General features: G+C 34.8%; 2 protein-coding genes across 2 annotated transcripts in view; both read right to left on the reverse strand.

The window, feature by feature from the left end:
* LOC125653681 (uncharacterized) overlaps positions 1–17697 on the reverse strand; it is a 226576-nt gene that overhangs the window by 89975 nt on the left and 118904 nt on the right. The window contains exon 177 of the mRNA XM_056150422.1: positions 9877–10053. Within this exon, the coding sequence (XP_056006397.1) occupies positions 9877–10053 (177 nt within the window). The remainder of the gene's footprint in view (positions 1–9876; positions 10054–17697) is intronic.
* On the reverse strand, positions 11996–17663 carry LOC130050400 (uncharacterized). Its single transcript, XM_056150451.1, has 6 exons — positions 17493–17663; positions 16173–16397; positions 14129–14171; positions 13826–13980; positions 13519–13701; positions 11996–12442 (listed from the first exon to the last, which is right to left on the reverse strand). Exons 1-6 carry the CDS (start codon positions 17647–17649, stop codon positions 12129–12131), a joined length of 1077 nt encoding a protein of 358 aa, XP_056006426.1. The 5' UTR covers positions 17650–17663; the 3' UTR covers positions 11996–12128.

Consider the following 17697-nt stretch of genomic DNA (forward strand, 5'->3'; position numbering starts at 1 on the left):
CACTCAAATTTATCAATGGAAACATGCATAGAACAGTATCAAGCATTAAAAATAACACATTACTACAACAGCAAGTTAATGTGATTTATCACTTGAGTGATACTGTGTTGTTTCATCACATGCAGATATGTACATGAATTGATAAATCCTCCTGTGTAGTTGCAGGTTTTCATGTTGAAGATAGTGTTGGAGAAGATATTGTAGGTCTGACTGCAGAGTGCAGTGTCGTAGCATGCTGAAACATCTAGAGTAAATCTGTACTGTTTGTTTTCTCCATCCGTGTTGATAGAAATGCTGGAAGTAGAATGTACAAAAGTCTAGTACCATTCTGCTTAAAACCAAGTTCTGCACTTTGTATCAGAGTATGCAAGAAACCAACCTTGTTTTGAACATCCCTTTCAAGCCTACTGTGTATGTTGTATCTGTGTTCATAAATATAGCAAAATATCAATGCACAATATATTTGTAAATGTTTATAACCAAATAATTCTCCAACAAAATATTCAATGAAAAAGGAATTTTTTATCACCTCTAATTCAAAACCTACACAAGAGAGAGGAAAAATACAAACAAAAGATTTAAACAAATCTTTTAATCAATCAAATTCATCAATTCCAAACAATTGAAAAACTGTCTCTTAGATGTTCAGATAATTCAAATTTAGATTGTTCTCCAATAGAATTTCAATTAATCCAAAAGTAAAAAAAAAATTAAGTGAAATTATTGTTATTGGAATCACCTGGGTGCCTGACGTTAAGAGTAAAAATTATTCAGAACAGCCTAATTCTCTAACAAAGTTTCATTGAAATAGAGTAATTTTTTTCCATACCATTTAGAAAGAGATCTGTTATATACATTCTGACTGGTACTCTCTCTACAGTGATATCCATGTAGTTTGCACACTCATTAAAATCTACCACTACTTCTAGAGGTCGCCCATTAAACCTGTCAATCTCCATACAACAAGTGACTCCAGTACAAGAGCTAGGATTGTAGCAGGTGATGGCTTTACTGCTCAGATCCTGTAGTGTTGGGGCAGGTAAACACTCTGAAATAAAATAAAGAAACCTGTCTAAAGGACTCAAAAGGTTAATCGTATGTATCCATTTCTCAGCTCAATCTGCTGATACTTCAAATACAATGACAATTTAACTGTAAAGGAGGGAAACAACTATAGTGTAATTATTGAACTCAACTTGTTATAGTGGGTTACCTCTCATGCATTCTATTGCTGAATCATCTACACGCGCTTGAATCATATGGGGTTAATATTTTTTTGGTGGAAACAATCTGTCCCAGTGAGCTAAATATATGTGTACCCAGTATTTCAACTTTGACTACACCCTACACTCTTCACAGACCTGTTATCCATCCATTGACAACAGTGGACAAAGTATAGACAGTATCAGCTGTTCTGTTGCAGACATGTTGTTTCATCATGTTAGCTACCCCATGTTCTTCTGTCACTCTCTGTTGTAAGTGCCCAGGCAGTGGTGTCAGAGTTCCTGAGTAACCCTTCCCAGCAATCCAGTTGTTCACCGAAAAAGCTGTGCAAACACAATCAGTCAATCTATTTCTTGTCACCATACCAACAATTTTTTTGCTTACAATATGTACCAGGGTATATGATTTTGTTTATAATATGCACGTGAAAAATATCTGTACTATATACACTAAAACAATATTTAACTATTGCAATATGAGTAGAGCAATATTTCATAACTAACTCATTTCAGCAGATCTTTCACAGTCTCTCTTGGGTAGGACTGTGTTATTCAGGACTGATGCCACAATTGCACAGGTGGAAGCACTTTCAAAGCACACACTGATGTCCAAGTCCACAATGTACTGATTTTGTGCCTGTAGCTCATAGTAACTTACTCTGCAATTAAGAATAGTAAAAATACTCTACACCATTCACAAAAGTTCATCTCCTTTCTCCAAATACCCCATAACAGGTGTTTTTAGAGACAAGCAAATCTAGTAATGTTTTTTTCCCCTTCTAAACCTGGTAATTCATTATTAGAGTATCAAAATTTTAGTGATTTCATCTGCTGATAAAAAAAAATATCACAAATAAAATGGTAATTTATTCAAGAAATGCATGTAAAGGAAACCATGAACTACCAAATTCTTCGGTTATGAATTTGCATCATCACCTCACTGTCACTCGGTTATTTATATACATGCATCAAAATTGCCACTTCCTTTAAAACCATTGATAATCATTTCAGGTTTGCTTTTGAAATATAATTTCCCAAGCTACTTGGCCCCCAGTGGCTTCATACAACCCAGACTGAGATTGATGTTACATATGCGGCATTCATCTTCATGAACCTGTCAGCTCATGTTTCAGAATCTTTCACACATTTATTAATGCAGAGATTCATCAGCTGTTTTGAGGATGAATGGTTACATGTTGCAGCAGGTATTTTTTTCAGGGGATCCAGAAAATTGTCTGTTATTTGACCACAAAAACAGTCAAATATGATAAAAGCTTTTTGGTTGATCTGGAAATCCACTTCGCCAAACATATTGTTTACATAAAGAACAATGACTTCATTTAGATAATCATTCATTGTTGATGCATTGGACAAATGGTTCTTGAAATGGGTAATGTGAAAATCAGCTGGGAATGTGAATTTGGGGGAATATATACTTCAAAGTTTTTCTGCCATATAACAGTTGAACTCACAAAAATTCACAGGAGAAGAACCAAGCAAAGATAGCTAAAATTGTAATGAAATGCTGATAAACTTATTTTTTAGATTGTTTAAAGATATACTTTAATATAATTCCTGCAATTATCCTCATACTGGAGCAACTTACTTTCATCGTAATACATGTATTTATATATTAGGATATCTTTTTTACCCATGATTTGATATCTGTTGTCTCCGCCTGCTGTATCAAAACATTGTCAAAGTGCTGACAATAAAAACAAAAAAGATGAACACAGAGTTTGCAACCAAAATGATTATTATTGTCTAATTAATTTGAGAACAGTTCACCAAAGTAACCTAGCTGTTACAAGCCTGCCAAGAGGGATAATCAATTCTATTTGTTTTTTGAGCAACAATTTTTGGCAATCGCAATTGATTTATTAGCATGAATTGTTTTTAGCAGTTTTGGAACCATTGCTAATTATGTCAAAATTAGATGACTACTAAAAAAATCTGCTATACGGTATTGTGATGAATTATCAACAGTTCTTTAAAAAAATAAAATATTCCAAAGTATTTTATCAAACTCTGCAAATGCAAATAATACTCACTCAATACCAAGCATGCCTTTTAAGAAAAACCTCTGAGTTGTTCCTACAATTGATATAAATTATGAAAATACATGACTGCATGATGTAAATTCAACCAATTTACTTTAGTTTATTTTAAACAATAATTTATTCAATGCATGTATGACAATATGTAATTAGGGCTATTCCAGAAATAAATACATGGGGGGGTCGGGAGGCACCTTTTGTATATACCAAGCACCCATAAAAAAAATTAAAAAATTACCCCATGACCCATCAAATTAATAAACTCATTTTACAATGACCCATCTAATAAAAAAAAAAACTAACCAGACCCACCACAAAAATATTTTTAAAAATGAAAACGGTACAAATCTCGCGAGGTTTTCGGGACAAACATTCTAGTCAATGACGCGGTAATGCATGTGCGACATTGTATCACAGTTGTTCTGAAGAAACGATGTCACATCAACAATCAAAGGCATCTATGGCGGGAATGTTGGAAAGATTGGGAGTCCAAACGATGCTATTATCATGAAATGGATATGTTTTTCCACGAATCATTCGTCTTCTAATGGAACCCGCGCCCGGAGGCCTCTATATCACCATCACACCGACTGATAAATATAACGCATCGGTACCCTCGTATAAATCAACTAAGGTTTGCCTATTTTTATTAGAAAACGGAATACCTATTGGTTTCAAAATATTCCCAAAATCGATGCACTGTAAACTGTAATAAACTACAGAACAGAGTTTGCCGCCATCACGTCCAAAGGGACCCTATTAAACGCGCCTCTAATTTGAAGAGTGCCGTAATGGAAAGTTATGCGCTGCAAAGAGCAACAACTCGAATAGTTCTATGTTACTTTCGATTTCGAAAGCACGTTTTCAATTTTCCCTCCGACGTTTTGTAACCAACACGACAAGAGCGACAATAAAAATATTCTGAAAACTCAACACCCACGTAGCACAAAATAAAACAATAGAAACTACCCACTACCCATAATAAATATTTTATTAACAATCCCACCACGGACCAATTAAAATATGAAAAAATACGACCACCCACACAAAAAAATATCATTTGCCGCCCGACCCCCCATTTGATCATTTCTGGAACAGCCCTTACAAAATACAAGTCACGACAGAGATTGGAAAGCAAGCCAAACAATGACTTATGTCAATCCGCTCTCAGTTTACTACCAAACAGGATTTAAACCTACCATGCACATAGTTGTATAGATCCACACTGATTCTCAGCTTTTCCAGGTAGATGGTCATCAAGAAAGTACAGGGATCCAGACTGACTTTGACATTGAGGGAGTGGCTGAGCAGTGATGGGGACAGACAGCACTCTACACCTGTACAGGTGTCATCCAGGTGACACACCACTGGCTTGAAGCTGATGTCAGGTAAAGATACAGAAGAGGCACATGCTGCAAGTAAAATAAACTCTAAGTGCATCTAACTGGTAATACATTGACAATAAAGGGTTCCTCTAAGGTACATGATATGCCCATCTGGAACCAAATGTACATGATGTATATCGTATTTCTAAATATTTCAAGACACAAGCTGTGACACTGTCAATTACAATTCCAAAAAGAGCACAGTCACCTACTTTAGGGTCATGACACACCTTTTCCCAAAAACTAATCAACTAAACAAGTTTGATGGTACTAGGCCTCACAACGTGAAATTTTTTTGTTTTGCTATAAAATTCCAAAATGAGCCACATTGATCTACTTTTAGTTTGAAACACATCCCCTCCTTCCCTTAAGATGCATCAACTGACCAAGTTTGATAGTCCTAGGCCTCATAGTATGAAAGATATCATTCAGACATCAAAAAACTATGACGGACAGACAAGAAGGCCCTTTATTAGACAGGACATAAAACCCTATATTATTCGCATGTAAAACTTTGATCCCTATTGTGGGTCGCAACCTACTCTCAGGGGGCCATGATTTTTACAAACTTGAATCTGTGAACTTCTTTGGCCCAATGGTTCTTGAGAAGATTTTTTCCTATTTATTAGTATGTAAAACTTTGATCCCCTGTTGTGGCCTCATTCTAGCCTCAGGGGTCATGAGTTTAACAAACTTGAATCTGCACTATGTCAGGAAGCTTTCATGTAAATCTCAGCTTTTCTGGCCTAGTGGTTCTTGAGAAAAAGATTTTTTTCTATTTATTAGTATGTAAAACTTTGATCCTCTATTGTCACCCCATCTTACCCCCAGGGGCCATGATTTTGACAAACTTGAATCTACGCTGTGTCAGAAAGCTTTCATGTAAATTTCTGCTTTCTAGGCCCAGTAGTTCTTGAGAAGATCTTTAAAGATTTCCCCTTTATATTTGTATGGAAAACTTTGATCCCCTATTGTGGCCATCCTACCTCCAGGTGCCATGATTTTAACAAACTTGAACTGCACTATGTCAGGAAGCTTTAATGTAAATGTAAACTTTTCTGGCCCAGTGATTCTTCAGAAGATGTTTCCTTATATATTTGTATGTAAAACTTTGATCCCCTATTGTGGCCCCTACCCCCAAGGGCCATGATTTTAACAAACTTGAATCTGCACTATGCCAGGAAGCTTTCATGTAAATTTCAGCGCTTCTGGCCCTGTGGTTCTTGAGAAGAAGATTTTTAATTGATCCCACCCTATTTTTGCATTTTTGTGATTATCTTCCCTTTGATGGGGGCATGGCCCTTCATTTGAATAGACTTGAAATCCCTTCACCCAAGGATGCTTTTGGCCACGTTTGGTTATAATTGGCCCAGTGGTTCTGGAGAAGAAGTCGAAAATGTAAACAGTTTACAGACAGACAGACAGACGACGGACAACAGGCGATCAGTAAAGCTCACTTCAGCTTTCAGCTAAGGTGAGCTAAAACTCATGAATCTCAGTTATTACCTTTCGTCCATCCCATGGTTGGTGAGGCATAGATGCCCGAATTTGAAAGACAAGCCGTGGTCAACAAGTATTTTGAGGTTCCCATTTCAGTCATTAATTCTGAAGTGCGAGCAGCATTTAGAGGAGATGTGTAACTGTTACTTGTCATCCAAGTTGAGGCAGAAAATCCACCTACAATGTACGAGAGGAGATTTATATGTGACTTGTAAATTATGACCTCGCATGAAAAGCATTCCACAAAATCAATCAAAATCATCAGAAACCACATAGGTATTGTTTTAGCATTTTGAACTCTCAATGTAACAAAGTTGATTAGACGTACAAGGGTCAAGCATCTCACCTTGAATATCAGTATTCCAGTCACATGATTCTTTGGGGAAAACTGTGTTATCAAGAATTGTCTCTTCGTGACATGTGCTACTCTCGAAACAGGTACTGATTGTAAAGACAGCCACATGTACATGCTGAGATGGCACATCAATCAGTCTGGCTCTGTGATCAAATACAGGAATGCACATTTAGTGTACTCATTGTTTATATTCATTATCTGACCCAACAGGTTTGACAATAACCATACGGTCATACTGCCAATGTTAATATGTAGTGAATATCTAGTGCACTGGTTCCAACAATGTTATTGAAATACAGAATATCGATGTACAGTCAAAACTGCCATAGTGACCCACTGTATTAAGCGACTCACTGTCATATTTGACCATAAAAAGTCCCCCCCCCTCCCCCAAGACATTATCCTATATATTGTGCCTGTATTAAACGACCATCTGTCTGACGCGACCAACGACCATGATTTTTACAACCCTTTCGTGTAATTTCACGTAATTTTACCTTCATTTAACGACTGTACATTTTTCAATTACAATGCGATTCCTACTTTTGATGTCAGTTCAGCATGACTATTCTGGGAATTATTGCCCCTAATACTTTTGTTTTAAAATGCACAGGTAGTACTTCGGCGGCGATATTATTTAGTCGACCCTCTGAATCAACAAGAGGTACTGTGAGCAATGCTCACTAAGAATACCCCCCGCTTACCCCAATCTCCCAAAGAGTGTTTGTAATAGGTATAAACTACCTCTTTTCTGAGTGTAAAAAACAAATGGCATGACAAACCGAACCATATTGCTACTTCGATGTCCGGTGCACGTGACCTTTGACCTTTTGACCCCAAAATCGATAGGGAACATCTTCATCCCATGGGTACTCCATATGTATGATATGGTGACTGTAGGTGGAAAGGATAACGCTTTAGAGCCCGGAAACCATTGTGTCTACAGACGGACGGACGGACGGACAGACAGACGGACAACCCGATTCCAGTATACCCCCCCACAACTTGTTGCGGGGGGTATAATTATTATATCCAAGCTGTCAACATGCAGGGTTGTGTGTGGTTAATTAATAAAACCCAAGTTGTTGTTTATTTAACAAAATCAAGGATCGGGGAATCAAGGCCGGTGTGTTTGAAGGTGTAAATTTCAACAAACTTTAGGAAGTGCGGGGTAGATTGGAAATGAAAATCTACCAGTGCGGGGTAGATCGGAAAAGAAAATCTACCACTTGTTATACCATTATGCTCAACAGGGTGAAAAATTGGCCTGATTGCGATATAAATCAGGTAAATATTGTGCTTAAATCTGAAGTTTTAAATGGAGTATTCGCGATTTTCCTGCATGGGATATCTGAGGTTTCCAGAATCATGACCGGAACTAGCGGCTCACTTCGACATTATGATACAACTCATTGTATTCTAGATTTTTAACAATCTGACTAAAGTACAGACCTATATTATATATAATATAGGTCTGTATATTATATATAATATAGGTCTGTACTCTAGTCAGATTGGATTTTTAACTAAGCTTAGTATATTATCAATTTTATTTTACAACTATTAAAACCATACTTGATATTCTTAATGATAAATTCCAAATACATGCAGTTATTTTCTCCTTGTACAAACCTATTTCTGTATATTATATGTGAAATTTTATGCATTTACTGCGGAAAATAGGCAACCTGTATTAAGAGACCACCTGTCATATGCGACCTCTTTTCCGTTCTCCGTTGGACGGTCGCTTAATACAGGTTTGACTGTACTTTACTACCAGTAATCGGGTTTGTTCTTAGTAAAATATTTGCAATAAAAATGCTCTATGTTGACTTTAATTGACATGTTAAAATGATGAATTAAATATATCTTCACTAATAGCTATGATTGCAGTGGTAAGAACTCAGGATTGTTATTTTACTACTTTTAAAAATGATCACTTGTGGTGATTTGTTACTGATCAAACCAACATAAACACATTAAAAAGATGTCACAATTTGCAAGTTGTGCAGCAAGAAAAAATATTCTGGTTGTATTATGCAGTCAGACATAGAAATAAGATTTAAAATTTACTAAAAAAAACCCACCTACTTCCTACGTGAGTATATACGGTACATGAACTTACTTCCATTTGATCACTCCATGTAGACTAAATTCTTTATCCGTATCTGAAGATTTAAGCAGAAAATGAATTATATGTATGTCTAATGTACTGCTCTCCATAGGGAATATTTGCTAAAGGAATGCAGCTTTAACAAATTTTGCCCATCTTGATAAAGAAAACATTTAAAGGGAAATACAGTTGCAAATGATTATATTTTAAAAGATTTTTTGGCTTTCAAACCAACATGGTCAATATATCTACATGGTGTTAAATAACTTATGCAACATAAACTACTCGATTTTATCTATGAAGATTAATAGGTAAAACTTTAAGTTCATTCTTGACTAATTTGAATCTCTGACATATTTGAATTATAATGTATTCATTGTGCACACATACTTCACATGTGGTCAGAAAGAAAACAATGGCGTTGGTAAGTTTTGATATCAAGTTCATCTTTCGTATATAGGAATATGAATCTATGAAACTAAACTCATTGTGCTATATTAATCATGTGTTACAATGTAAACATTAACACATGTGTACATATGTAGATGTGCAGAGATCCAAAAATAGGTGGTAAAATAGCGAATAGTATGCTAATAAGACAGTCACATGGTCAGTACTTGACTTGTTTTGGAAAGAAGTATGTCAAAAAACACAAATCATATTTTGAAACTATTTTAATTTATATCTCTACAACCGTAGTTTTTGTATGCACATTTGTAAAATAGAGCTTAATCATAGAATACCATAGCATTGATACCTCTATTAAAACCTAACATTAAAGATTGAGCATTTGTATACATGTATTACACTTTGGCAGTTTGTTACTCACCCCAAGTGTAGTTCATTAGGTCTGTGGAAACTTGAAGATTATCAATGGCTCCGTTCATGGTATGGTTACAAACACTGATCTCCATGTCCACCCTGGCATGTCTCTTAACTTCAGCCATGTACACACAACAGGACACGTAATCACAGCTTGATTTCAGGTGGCACCTTACCTTGTTCTTGTCAGTAATGTTACCCAGTGTAGATGATGGTATTGAGGGACAATCTAATTGCAAAATTCCACTTTTGTTAGAAAGAAATAACACAGAAAACCTTCAAACCCTTTCTTGAGAAATGATTTAGTGCACTATAAAATGAAACATTCTGCTTACACTTCTTAACTAACAAATCTCAATATTTGTGCAGTTTCAGAAACTTGCATTACTTTAATCCAAAAAATGTTCTCTTCATAATTTACCGCTTATCCATCCTCCTGTTGCGGGTCCATATGTTGTATCAGAGAGAGTACACTGATCTGTGTTGTACATAAAGTGGTCCAGTCCCAGCTCCATGTACAGACTGTCTGCCTGAGCCTCTGTTATAGAAGCCACATCAGCAATGGACCGGGCACTCATCCAGTTGGTCAAAGAGAAAGCTAGAAAGACAAAAAAATACATGCATAAAAAAAATGAAGTATATATGACTATTAATCAAATTTTCTACACAATGATGGATGTATGTTTCAGATTAACAACTATATCATAGCCACTGTATATTCCAGTCTACAACCTTGGGCTGCCCATTGTGGTTCACACAGACTCGGGCTTAATACATTACCTGGGTCCAGAAATCCATCATTGTAAGTGCAGCTTTTCATTGAAAATTCTGTGTCCGTAAATATGGTGAAGCTCTCAGCACAAGCAGCACCATCTTCATAACACACATGGGCAGACATGTCTACTTTATATTTGTTATTGGCTGTGTCCTCTGTGATTTTGTACCTAAAATTATACAGGTACCTCAGCATTATCTTTAAGATTCTCTTTTTTTCATATGCAAACCATGCAAAGCATGAATTAAAGTAATTCATCAGATAATCTTTTTTACCCACAATTTTCTTAAATAAATCAATTGAAAAAAAGTCCTCACCTCAATTCAAACATGCCCTTTAGAGACATTTTCTGTTCTGTACCTATAATACATACTTTAAGATTATTTAAAGATAAATATTTTCAATATTCATGTAAATGAGAGATACAATAATATTGTTTTAATTGGTATATGATCATAGTTATTCTGTTATTCTTGAGTCAAACAAGAAAAAATCTGGGTTTGAACCTGCATTACTGCACTTCATCACACAACAGTGTCTAGACTTTATTTGTCATTCAGTTTGTCAGAAATAGAAACATATCTTCAAAATATATCTGCATTCAATTGTACAATCAACTAGTAAGTAATAAAGAACAAGATTTTTAGTCTGACAACACAAACTTTGTACAATTCCTGGTATGCCCATGATAAAAATGTATATGTTTCAAATTTAGCAAGTCGAGGAAAATATCAATATCTTATCCCTTATATTTTGTGATACTTTACTTTTGAGATCTTGCTTTGTCAGATTTATCAGCAAGACATTATTTAAAAATTTGCAAATATACAATATCTTTCATCACTAACTATATATATATGATTATAAAATGTTTTTTAACAAAAACTCTCTTTTCACATTTATAAAGATTTGTGCGAAAATAAATGATTTACAGTACAAGTTTCACTAGCATCATAATATCTCTCTTCTTCTTGCATCTTATCATACATTAGTCATGACATTAATATCAACTCATCTTCACTCATACTACAGTTATGTCCATCAGATGGGACGTTAAAGGGTGTCCCGTGTCAAGGATCACACCTCCCTTGACATGCAAAAGATCATTTCCCTCATTTTCAAAAAAGAGTACACTCACTGGGTGCCGTCAGGGAAACTAAAACACTCACAACCAAACATATTTCAATTAGTTAACCACCGTAAAATGCCTGAAATATTGCCAAAACGACATAAAACTGCAATCAATCATACTACAGTTGTCTGGATTCAAACATAACAATGTTAAACATCAATCTTGATGTAGTACTATTGCATAAATACTGCAATACTATTGTACAATAATAGTCATGCTTGTTACTCTCTGAATGTAAACTTGGAAGTCCTTACATTCATTTACATTTCCTTGTTACTGTAGCCCTCTTCATTAAAGTGGAATTTTATTGCATTTCAACAACATAATCATAAAGACGACTCTAATGGAAATTTTTAAATGTTTGTGCATAAAACATGACAAGATATCATGATAGATACAGCAAGTCACCAGAGTAACTCTTGTGACCTATAGATAAATATCTTAAAACTACGGGAAATGAAAATCACTTCACTGTAAGCATAAATTCATGATAAGCGGCATTTGCTCTATCCGTGTTTTACTGTATAAGTAAATTTGAGGTTTGGCGTTCACTCTATCCGTGTTTTACCTATAGTAAATTTGAGGTTTGGCGTTCACTCTATCTGTGTTTTACTGTATAGTAAATTTGAGGTTTGGCGTTCACTCTATCTGTGTTTTACTGTATAGTAAATTTGAGGTTTGGCATTTGCTCTATCGGTGTTTTACCGTATAGTAAATTTGAGGTTTGATATATAAGGTAATGAAATTTATCTGTAAAATATGAAATTCAAAATCTTAAATTAAAAGGAAAAAAAGAACAAAACAAAAACGAAACAAAACCCCCAAAAACAACAACAACAAAAACAGAATGCAAGTACAACATACCAAATGTAAAGTTGTGTAGGTAATGATTGACCGTTATTTTTTCTACAGTGATGTCCAGGTAATTCCGACACTGGCTGAAGACAAGAGATACTTCCACAGATTGACCAGACAGTCGAGAAACATCCAGGCAACATTTGGCTGCAGAGCAGATGGAAGGATTGTAGCATGTTATGGCTTCTCCTGTCAGGTTCCTTAGAGAGGGAGGACTGGTGCAATCTGATATAGTCAGAAATACACAAGCATTGTATTAAGTATGACACAGCACCAAAAAGACTATATCACTATATAAATGTGACAAAGCTTTATCTGTAGTAAAGAAACCATCCATACAAAATCATTCAAAATACCCAATCACTGAGATAAAAAAAATATTGCAGTACTACAGTAATAGCAACAAGATGTGTTTATGAAATAATATGCTTCCAAACATGGTCAAGTTCAAATTCAGCAAAATCTGACCTTTGACTCTGACCTCTCACATAGTTTTACCTTGACCTATCAATTCACAAAGCATGATAGTAGAGATGTTCATATTTTAGATAAATCATATAATTATAGGTAAATTAATTTCAAATGTGTTCTGATAGATTATATAATCTTGATAATAAAAAAATCACAATTTAATGTATGCTCTATTCCCTTGCTCAAAATATTTAAGAAAAATTGAATTTCATGAGATTTTGCTAGGGGTACAAGTTTTTAAAAAAATAAGATTATGATAAACAACTGTTTTCATAAAGAGAATCTTGACATATTATCTATTAATTTATATGCCAAAAACATGTATTTCCATATTGTTCAATGTTAAGGTAGCTCACTATACCTTGAAATTTATTTTGATAATTTATATGAACAAAAGGCTCCGGCAGATTTAACTCAGGATCTGCAAGTCAGTAACTGGATACTTTATTAATGCACTGAGCTACGACAATAGACAAACAAACCGATCAACATATTATTAAATAATTTCCCAAAACGTTTAAATCACCAATATGATGTAGTGTCAGACAGAGTATATTAGTCCTGGTGTTATGAGCCACCCTTAATTAATTAGTAATATTTTTAAAGTACGCACATATATCATAAAATTATATGTCTATTGCTTATTTTTCAGATATTTTCCCAATGCATCATTTTCTATGTTGATATCCGTTAATGTAAAACCAGGTATTTCAGATCCAATTTTCCTTTGATGAAATTTTTTTGGGGCTATTTATGTATCTTTGATGCTAGTAAACAGACCTAAACCTCCAATCTTTGATTTAAGAAGAGTAAAAAGTACTATATCATACTAGAATTCCAGCCATCAAATCCAGCTGCTGAGTAAATTGGGTCTGTTGTTCTACTACAGGAAGGTGACTGCATCATGTTTTCAATCTCATGATCTTTTAGGAGCTCTGACTTTTGGAAAGTTGATAGCGGATCAAGAGCAGCATTCAGACCTTGGTTTGTCAACCAGGTGGATAATCCAAATCCTTCAAAAATTACAAAAATTGGCAATTTAACACTTGATTAATGAAACATTTATATTTGGAAAATGTTCTACCCAAATTAGTACAATTTAGTGAAATGTGACAAAATGACAGAGAAAAACATTACCTTGGAGTCCAGTAGTCCAGTCACATACAGATTGTGTGATCTTTGTGTCCACTAGAACATTCTCACTTATAGTGCATGTGGCCGCTTCATAGCAGACTTGAATCTGTAGGTCTGCTACATACTTTCTCTGAACTACCAAATCCTCAAGATTCATCCTAGAAGCACACATTTATCAATTCATCACAACTATACAGATATGTTACGGATCATCATCAATTGTTGTCAATAATACATATGTAGTATGTAAAATGTCCACAGATTTCAGTATCAATATTTTACAACTGTTACAGATTTTAGACTTACTTCCATCTTACAACTCCATTCAAATTAAACTCTTTGGATGACCCTAAAAAATAAAATAAAAATCTTTATGCAGCTTCAATGGCCATAAGCGCCGAGCATATTAGGCCTAAATTTTGTAGCCCTTCACCGGCAGTGGTGACGTCTCCACATGAGTGAAATATTCTCTCGAGGGACATAAAACAATATTCAATCAATCAACCAATCTAGTCAAATTCTTTAAAACAATTTACATCCTTTATCCATGAACTTTTGCAAGTGGAATATTCCACTGGTTTCTTCAAAACAGCAGTTTACAACTTTTGATGGTTTCTATACCTAGAGCCACCTGTTAGTCAAAGAAAACAGTAACAAATTTCACGTTGACAGTACAGTAGAAAAACTGGAAAAAGGAATGTATGGGCAAGATCGGAGACATTTATATCAGAGATTAGAAACTTCCCCAAGTTTCGTATTAACTAAATTGCAGTCCAGTATTCCGATAAAAATGCATACGCTGATTTAAATTGTGAATTCCATCTTAATAATGAAAGATATTAAGTTATTAAGTTCAAATCTTCCAAATTTTATCATAAAAACATTCAAGATACAATATTTTTCAGAAGATGTTTCACTTCAAAGTAAAATGAAAGTGAAGTTTCTAAAAGCAACACATGACTCAAACTCAGAAAAATCAGCGAGAATTTAGCAAATAACTATGATTTGCCAACTTTTTTGTTAATAGTATATTTGTTGATCAACTCATTTCAAAACTTGTTACGTTTGATTCTAATTCATAATAGGAGTGAAATAAACTTAAATCAACATCAATTTATCAAACTACATGTATAAATAGGAATTAACAATTTATAGGTGGGACTGTAACATATACTTTAAGCAGGAGACATGCTGCCATAAGAGTTGCTTATTTCTGTTATCCATGTGTATGTCTCTGACAAGATATACCAAATTCTTCCATGAATGATTAGGACACTTTTTACCTACCCAAACTGACAGCTGTGCTTTTGTTTCAAAATCAAAGACATAACAAATCTATCAAAATTGTCAGGAATGAGAACTAATAGAATATCAGTAATGTTGCTGGGTTGAATTTTCAAAATTTTGTCACATGAAGCAAAATCTGCAATTTCAGTGCAATTAACAAGAGGCTCACAGGCCTTATCGGTCACCTGGGTATTAGTTAAAAGTATCACAAGCCCCAAGGGCTATGAAATTTAGAATATTTTTCTACTCTGCATATCTAAACTAAATTCTGATATTCAGCAGCAGTATAAAACAAGATGTGTTCTCAATACACAAATGCCATCGAAAGTGACCATACTGATAAAAAGACTACATGAATATTATGTTATATCAACACTATATGACTTTTTTGGACCCTCCCCAGAGTCAAAACCCTGGTGTTGCAACATTCATAATTTCAATACATTACTTTTTGCTTTTCTTAAATATGCATTTAATTTTTACACAGTATCAGCAAAATTATAAGTCTTTTAAATAATGAAAGACAATAATCGTTGAATGATTCCCTCGAAAGCAATAGGCTTCAGATTTTGTGGTTTCTTATAGTACATGTAATTAAATTCTTATTTCCATTATACAAATAATGTATATGCTTCATGACAAAAATTATAGATTGCAACAGATAACCTAAAGTTTTAGTCTCACTTTGAAATTTTATATGAGCCAAAAAGAAAGAAAAGAAAGAAAAGATTGTTATCGGTATATAATCCTTTACCTGATAGTGTGTAAATGACTCATAAAGGTGACTATACAATGCATAGCATTTGTATATTTTGATACAATATTACGAATTGGACAGTTTTTATTTTTTATTTCAATATGTTGTATTGATCAGACATGATTTTACAGAAAGATAAAAAAAAAAAAAGCGGAAGCGGAAGTGGGGGGGGGGGGGTATCTAGGGCCAGCAATATTTTTCTCTCAATTAAAAGCCAGAGACGTTGCCAGAATCACTCAATATACAGTACTCCTTAAGGTTAATGTTTTTTGTTTAAATCTGGCAATTGCCTTTCATCATGCCTACCCCATGAATAATCCAGAAGATCAGTTGTATCTTTCAGTTTGTCAATCCTTGCTTCCATTTTATATCTGCAGAAGTTAAATTTTGTGACGGTTTCAACATGGCGTTTTACTGGTGCCAGGTACATACAACAAGAGATCTGATCACATGATGAAGCAATGTGACAACGGATTTCTGCTGGATTGGAAATGTTTCCCAGTGTTGAGGTTGGAATTCCACTTAGACATTCTAATGAAGCAAAACAAGTTACATACAGTTTACATAATGTCTTCATTCTTCCCAAAAGAGAGAAGAAATACAGACAAGAGGCTCATAGGCCACATCGCTCACCTGAATCACCTTGGCCCATATATAAAGATTTTCCCTGTATATTCGCATGTAAAACTTTGATCCCCATTGTGACCCCAACCTACCCCCAGGACCCATGATTTTTGCAAACTGGAATCTGCATCATGTCAGGAAGCTTTCATGTAACTGTACACTTTCTGGCCCATTGGTTCTTGAGAAGAAGATTTTTAAAGATTTTTCTTATATATCTGTATGTAAAAGACCCCCGGGGTCAGTGATGTTAACAAACTTAAATTTGTATTATGTCAGGACGCTTTCATATAAAAGTAAACTTCTCAGGCCCAATGGTTTTTGAGAAGATTTTCCCTCTGTATTTGTAAGTAAAATCTTTATTCCCTATTGTGGCTCCATCCTACCTCCAGGGGTCATGATTTTAACAAACTAAAATCTACACTATGTCAGGAAGCTTTCATGTAAATTTGTACTTTCCTAGTCCAGTGGTTTTTCAGAAGATTTTTAAAGATTTTCCCTAAATATTTGCATGTAAAACTTTGATCCCCTATTGTGGCCCTATCCTACCCCCGGGGGCAATAAATTTTACAAACTTGATTCTGCACAATGTCAGGAAGCTTTCATGTAAATCTCAGCTTTTCTGCCCAAGAATTTCTTGAGAAGATTTTCAAATGCCCCCCCCCCTCCCCTATTTTTGCAGTTTTGTGATGATCTCCCCTTTGAAGGGGGCATGGCCCTTCATTTGAACAAACTTGAAAGCCCTTCACCCAAGGATGCGTTTTGCCAAGTTTGTTTGAAATTGGCCCAGTGGTTCTGGAGAAGAAGTTGAAAATGTGAAAAGTTTACAGACAGATGAACAGACAACAGGCGATCAGAAAAGCTCACTTAAGCATTCAACTTAGGTGAGCTAAAAACAAAATAAAACTAAACCTGAACTAATCAAGTGTTTTAATTATACAGTAATTATTAGTACTTGAAACTGTTTCTACAGTTACTTCAAATAATCACAAACAAAATGTTTACCATTATTCCAGCCACTTGTAGCCGGACCATATGTTGCGTCAGAGAAATTACACTGATCTGTGTTGTACATAAAGTGGTCCAGTCCCAGATCCATGTACAGACTGTCTGCCTGAACCTCTGTTATGGAAGCCACATCAGCAATGGACTGGGCACTCATCCAGTTGGTCAAAGAGAAGGCTGGAAAATTTTATTTCCATAAATTTTA

This window comes from Ostrea edulis, chromosome 1 (genome assembly GCF_947568905.1).
Source record: "Ostrea edulis chromosome 1, xbOstEdul1.1, whole genome shotgun sequence".
Classification (NCBI taxonomy): domain Eukaryota; kingdom Metazoa; phylum Mollusca; class Bivalvia; order Ostreida; family Ostreidae; genus Ostrea; species Ostrea edulis.

What these genes read in the sequence shown, in the direction of transcription:
- LOC130050400 (XM_056150451.1), bottom strand. Translation starts at nt 17,649, where the DNA reads ATGAGTGCCCAGTCCATTGCTGATGTGGCTTCCATAACAGAGGTTCAG. An exon ending in TACAAGTGGCTGGAATAATG is followed by an intron (nt 16,398 to 17,492) that starts GTAAACATTTTG and finishes TTGCTTCATTAG; the next exon opens with AATGTCTAAGTGGAATTCCA. An exon ending in ATTTGATGGCTGGAATTCTA is followed by an intron (nt 12,443 to 13,518) that starts GTATGATATAGT and finishes TGACTATATCAG; the next exon opens with ATTGCACCAGTCCTCCCTCT.